The sequence below is a fragment of the Drosophila subpulchrella genome, chromosome X (genome assembly GCF_014743375.2).
Source record: "Drosophila subpulchrella strain 33 F10 #4 breed RU33 chromosome X, RU_Dsub_v1.1 Primary Assembly, whole genome shotgun sequence".
NCBI classification, from domain to species: Eukaryota; Metazoa; Arthropoda; class Insecta; order Diptera; family Drosophilidae; genus Drosophila; species Drosophila subpulchrella.
This window is the reverse complement of record NC_050613.1, coordinates 24,972,080-24,978,595: the sequence shown is the minus strand read 5'-3', so window position 1 is coordinate 24,978,595 and position 6,516 is coordinate 24,972,080. Positions and strand designations below refer to the sequence as shown.

At 45.2% G+C, this 6,516-nt stretch overlaps 1 protein-coding gene across 1 annotated transcript; it reads left to right on the top strand.

The window, feature by feature from the left end:
* Positions 1 to 4,989: 4,989 nt before the first annotated feature.
* On the top strand, positions 4,990 to 6,093 carry LOC119555960 (myoneurin-like). Its single transcript, XM_037867678.1, has one exon. It carries the CDS (start codon positions 4,990 to 4,992, stop codon positions 6,091 to 6,093), a length of 1,104 nt encoding a protein of 367 aa, XP_037723606.1.
* The last annotated feature ends 423 nt before the right edge of the window (positions 6,094 to 6,516 follow it).

The following is a 6,516-nucleotide window of genomic DNA, read 5'->3' as shown; positions in this document are numbered from 1 at the left end:
AGCAGCAGCAACAGCAAGAACAACATCAGCAATATCAAGCACAACAGCAACCGCAGCAGCAATATATGGAGTGCCAGCAACAGCAGCAGCAACAACAGCAGCAGCAACAACAGCAGCAGCAACAACAGCAGCAGCAACAACAGCAGCAACAACAGCAGCAGCAACAACAGCAGCAACAACACCACTGCATGGCCACAAGGATGTGAAGGCTTCATTGCAGCTGGCAACAGGCAACTGGCAACGTGCAACATGCAATGGGCAGCTTGCAATGTGCAACTGGCAACGTCGCACTCCGGGGACAATGTTGCTGCTGGACATTGGAAAATGGAGCGGGGCAAAATCGAGAGGTTGATTTTCCCTGAATATCTGGCTGAATATCTGTGCGTTACGGCTGAACCAAGTCACGTGCACAGATAAAAATCAAAAACACAATGTTGGAAACTGCACACGACAGGCAGAAAAAGAAATGGAGCAACCAACTGAATAAGTAAGGATTTTCTTTAAATATTTTTTTCCCTTACAGCATAACTCTTCAAAAATTGAATGTAGTTAAAGTATATCAAAGCATATGAGCTCAGCTATCGATTACTAATTACAGCCACTTAATTAGGGTCACTTATATAAGGGGTATTTTGGATTGTCCTAGCTTCTGGTACTGAAATCCCCCGGCTTAGTCAAAAATATCTCGCTTCTCACACCTCGAAAGACCTTGTGTATTTTTCGTTTAGCTCTCCGCCCATCTGGCAGTGGTATTTTTGGGATATGGATATATGCGAGTTGGCAACTCCGGGATTTTCATGCACATTTCCCATTTTCCCCAGCCAGCTCTCTCTCTGTCTCTCTATTCCGGTTCTGCTTGCGGTAGCTTAAAGTATGGTAATTCCTTTGGCACCACCCAAAGGAACACCCCCCGCCCAAAACACCCAAAACACCAAAAACACCCAACCACCCACATTATCCCACAGCAAGTCAAGCCACAAATGCGACTTTCGGTTTAGGTTCACTTTCGGGTACTGGGCTCTTTTTTATGGCATAGATTATCATAATTATTGTAATACTTTTGCATGGCTTGACTTTGCCGGCAGAACAGAACAGTACGGAACCCTCCCTTCAGGGCTTTTGAGCTTCAGTGATTTGCATTTTTTTCTACAGCTTTTCTTTTTCCATATTTATGTGCGCTTGGCTAGAGATGAAGATGGAGACAGATACGGAAAAAGGCAGAGGGTTATATATATATATTTATATAATATGTAGGTATATATAGATGACCTGTGTGTCGGCGAGGTGTTTTTGCTGCTACTGTGCCAACAATAACAACTAGTCCCACGGGAGGTGGAACGATCCCAGATCCCAAAGACCGAACCCAGGAGTTAGCATCTGTTAGGAAAAAGCGGCGAGGTCGAAGATGATGAGGCCGTAGATGATGGGCCCCATGTGGCGGCTCGATCTCATCCACCAATGGAACAGAGGTACATCTACATCCCAATGGTGACCCATTCCGCCGAGTCGCTGAAAAGATCAATCAAAGTAAATGACTTTCCGATTGAGTGAGACTCGGGGGTGATGCAGCAGATATACCAAACACGAGTCTATAAACCTCGAGGTCGCACTTGTGATACGTAACTACTATTAAATAGAATGTGTAGTTCATTTTTGGATACTTGCTCAACAGGAGATCTGATTTTATTAGACAAAAAGAAAATAGCGTATTAGATACTGAAAAAATTATTAATAATACCAAATGTTTATCAAATCTATCAAATTAGAGCTGCCACACTTTTTAGTCTATAGATTTGCCTTATTTATAGGTATGGTCACACTATTTATTTAAATTTCTTCCTTCTTTTTTTTAATACAATGGCAATTCTTTCCCAGACAAAGGTAACTTTTTATAAGCATTCCCTAACAACCTGCAACCCTATATTTTTTAATCGAGAAACTTCACCTTGCGGACCCGCTTTTGCCTGTATTTTCTATTTATTTTTGCGGTGCTGTGATTTTGTTTCCAAGATAATTGGCTTATCAGAAGTTTGCTTTTTCCCCAGCAACAAATGCCACTTGTGCTGGTCCCGGGGTTTTCCCGTTGCCTGCTGCCCGTTGACTTTGGCAATTGCATTTAGCGCCAAATCAAATCGTCTGATAATCACGTTACAAAAGCCAAATGCGCTAGAATTAAAGCCAAGAACGCGGCATGTGGGCCGGGGATGAGGGATGAGCTGACTGGAAGGGGGAAGGGGAAAACCAGCAGGATCTGGTGGATGTGGATGTGGATGGGATGGGATATGGCAACACGCAAGGACATCGAGGGCTCGAGTTGTCGACGGCAGGCGCAGGCGACAGGTCAACCCCAAATAGAGCTCAAAACACCAGCGGCGACCCCTCGACCCCTGCTGTGATTTTCGGGCAGCTCGCCGAACTCCCGCTGGGATCAGAGGATGCGCCGCGACGCCAAATTCACTGGTCGCCGCATCTTCCTTCGTCCTTGGTCCTGGGTCCTTCACCCATCGCTTGTCGCTTGGCTTTGACATGCTTCCCCCGTCCAATTTTCCAAGTTCCAATCCCCAACTCCATTGCCCAAAAAGTGATGACACAAAGAGTTCGACCCTTACCCGCAAGAATTTTAAATTTTCTGGTACTTTGCAACACTTATCTGTGAGGTTGGTGACTTTTTGTTGAATTTTGGTCAGCTGTTCCATGCTAATTCAATTGTCAAACATTTCAGCAATTGAACAAACTTGAAACTGCAGAATATTGATAAATTGATAACTAGAGTTGTCACCTTGTTTCATTAAAAGCCATTATAACTAAACTGTAAATCGTTTTAGGGAGTATAAACACTTTGTTTTCTCCAGAAAGTTAAGAAAGCAAAGACTTTATTTGTCCAATTAATAATCGTAATAATAAAATAAATAGAATAAAAATGCTTTGCAAATTATATAAATGCGGTGGAAACTCTGGCTTAGTTTCGGCAACACTGTTGCGGATGGCAACTCTAAGCAAAGCATCGCCTATTTGCTATGTTTGCCCTGCCGCACAGCACAGGGACATGTGCAACACTCCGGGGCATATATGTGTACATATGCCATTCACTTTTTCGAGTGTGTATTTCACGGCCCGTCGACCGCCCATCACCATCACCATCATCATCCCCCCCACTCCAGTCCCAGTCCCTAACCCAATTCCCGTTCCCTTCGCTGGGCCACCCTGCCGTGCGGTCCACCCCTGAAATCGTCGAAATAAAAAGGGAACTATTTTGTTTGTATTTAGATTGCATTACTAAGCAAATTGCGGAAAAATTAGCGGCTGATTTGGGGATCATCTAATTACAAGGGCAAAGGCTCGGGCACATGGCCAGATGTACGGGGAATAAATAGAGGGTGGTGCTGGGTGTTCGACGGTTAGGTGGACAGACATCGAGACAGGCTATATATCACATTACCCTGATTTGGCTCGGTGCGTCTGCGACCGCGGATGTTGACCAGAAACTGCCATATGTGCCCTTAAATGCATCTGTATCTTTTTTATTTGTCCGTCCCTCAACAAATGCCTTGCAGGGGTTTAAATCGTCCAGATAACTTTCGCCAGATCTGGGTAAAATATGTTAACAGGTGAACATTGTAGAAACTAGTAAGCCAAGGATTAAAGCAATAATCTTAATTGCAATTTAAAAATGTTTAAAAATCGATAATATTTGTTATGGTCTATCGATTACGCAACTTTAATACTTTGATATCGAACGTTTTGCAACACTACTTATAAGGTCACCCTAGTTATGAACCTATCTGCATTATTTTTAAATAAATGAAATGTTATTCATATTAGCTCTTGGAGAAAGTGGAGTAACTAAACATTTACTATTTCAGACTACAGTTGGAAAATTGGAAAATAAAATCCAAAAATGATTGCACACTTTTGTTAATTTTCCGAAAATTTAAACTCTATCCTGGGGGGGAGTGGTCCATAAAAACTTTGCCATGTTTGATGGAAAATAACCAGCTCTGTCTCTTTTCCCAGGCTGCCTTGCTCTCACTTCCTCAGCTCGGCTCAACTTGTTCTGGTTTTTGTTCGCAGTCAAAAATCCACTTGAGTGAAAGTTAAACAAGTCGGCAAGCGAAGAATCCCTTGGCTCTCCACCTTTTCTAAGGAAAATCAGGCTGGGGGCCGGGTGGGTGCCACATTTTCTGCTGTAGTATTTCCGTTTTCTCAGTTTTTAACAAAACACAGCCGCAGGCGATTTTCCAAAAATGATTTCGGAATGAGTTTTTCTTTGCCTCGAACTCCTTAAGCCACCTAACCCCACCCAACTCCTGCATTTTCCAGCCCCATTTTTCCCCCCTTTGTGTGTGCAAAAGTTGCAAAAGTGATTCGGGCATAAGACAGATAGAGAAGGAAGTCGGAAAAGTGGGGGGGGGGGGGGGCGGGGCCGGATGGGTGGGAAATGGGGGACAGTCAGTCAAGATGGCGGCTGCCAGCTAAGTTGTTGTTTCCCCCAATGAAGTGGAAGACGGAAAAGCCGGGAAAGTCTTTGCAACGACATTCGACGGCCATCGTTCGCTACCTGGGAGCCAAAAGCTCAATGCCAATTCCCCAGCAGGGGGAAAAAACGGATGCACTGCGAGAAAAATAACCTTAGGATTTTGGGAACTATTAAAATATATTATACAAAATGTGATTGCAAAGAAAGAATTGGCACTTCCACTATTTAAAATGCTTTTGCCTTTTTTTTTTTAAGATTTATTGATAATTAAATGTCTTAAAAAGCGTAAAATGCTTACGAATCTCAAAAAATGCGCCAAATGCCTTGTCAATACTGGAAAAACATCGATAAGAGTAGTGTTTCAAAGTGTTCTTGAAGTGCTCGCAACAACTCTTCATCGCATAAACTTCTGGCACTTTCCAACACTGGCGGAGAACAAGCTAGTCACTTTCTTTGACAACCGAACTTCTGTGCAGGCGAAAAATTTTTAAAAATCATTAATTCTGACCAAAATGGCCCTTTCCAAATTGTGCCGCGTATGCCTGAAAGAAAGAGATTGCCTTATTGATCTTTTTGTTGTTGACAAGGAGGAGCCGACCCTGGCCGCCTTGTTGTCCGAGTGCTCCGGATGCAGTGTGGTCCAACTGGACGGAAAGCCGCAATTCATCTGCTTGATGTGCGCGGACGCCACGAGGATCTCCTTCCGGCTGATCCGCTTGGCCCAGGCCAGCGATCAGCACATGGACATGCTGCGCTTGAAGGCGACCAATGACGACCAGGCTGGGCAGGGGCCCAGTACCATAACCAAGGAGGAGTTGGATCTGCCAGAGGATGAGCAGTCTGCGGAGTGGGACTACCAACCTGTAGTCTTTCCCGACTCCCCTCCCAGTAGCTCAACCATGCAGGAGAAGGCGGCAGGCGAGGATCTGGGCCAGGATGAGGAGAATCCGACGTGGGATGAGGAGGACGAGTTTAGAGGATTTGACTACTCACCTCGCAGTCAAATTTCCGAGGATTGGCAGGAGATGAATCCGGCTGAGGAGTCAGACGATCAACCTGCAGGATTCACCTACCCCCCGATCAGTGCTCATTCCGAGCAGGAAGAGGATGAGGATCAGGACCAGGAGGTGGTGCGATTTGCCTATTCGCCCATCCCTAACCACTCCGAGCAGGGGGAGCAGGAGGAGGAGGATCTGCCTGAGGATCCTGAACCTACAGCCTCCAAGCCGAAACCCAAACCCAAACCCAAACGCAAGTCCAAACCCTCTGCCAATGCAAGAGCGAAAAAGTTTTATTGTAAGCATTGTAATAAATATTATAAAGATCTGGATGCCCATGCCCGAAAGCACAAGACCGACGGCCACTTCAAGTGCCCCAAGTGCGCCAACTTCTACGTTAACAACAGCAGCTTGACGGCCCACATTCGCACCCACACGGGCGAACGACCTTTCACCTGCTTGTACTGCGATAGTCGTTTCCGGCAGAGAGGTGCATTTCTGAAGCACGTTAGGAATATGCATCCCCAAAAGTATCCCTACGTCTGCAAGCTCTGCTCATTTGGCAGCACTCGCATGAAAGACCTCAAGAATCACATTAAGAGCAGCCACCACGACTAATCCAAGATCAAGAGCCAAAAAGAACCAAGTTCTAACCACTTTACACTAGTCAACACTGTTTTTTTCTCAAGGCCCCACAGTCACATACAATTGTAAACATCTCATTTTGTTTATATCAACTCATTATTAATTATTATCTATACATGGAATATATACATCGGTTGGAGTGCCTGCGAGAATTGTCTTTCCACGATTGTTTTCAGTGTGGCTGGGCTAAATTTATATGTGGGGATGGGCGAGAGAAAGCAGTCGGGGGAAATTGCTTCGACTGGCTTTCGCCCGCCCACCACCCACCTGGTTTTCCGCCTCCCTGGGTTTTCCTGGCCGGAGGCTGTTGCCACTCGAAGATGACAAACCATTTCGGTGGCCCCGAAACCGATGGCTCTATGGCGGCCAGATACATTTATGCGATGTGATAAGTCA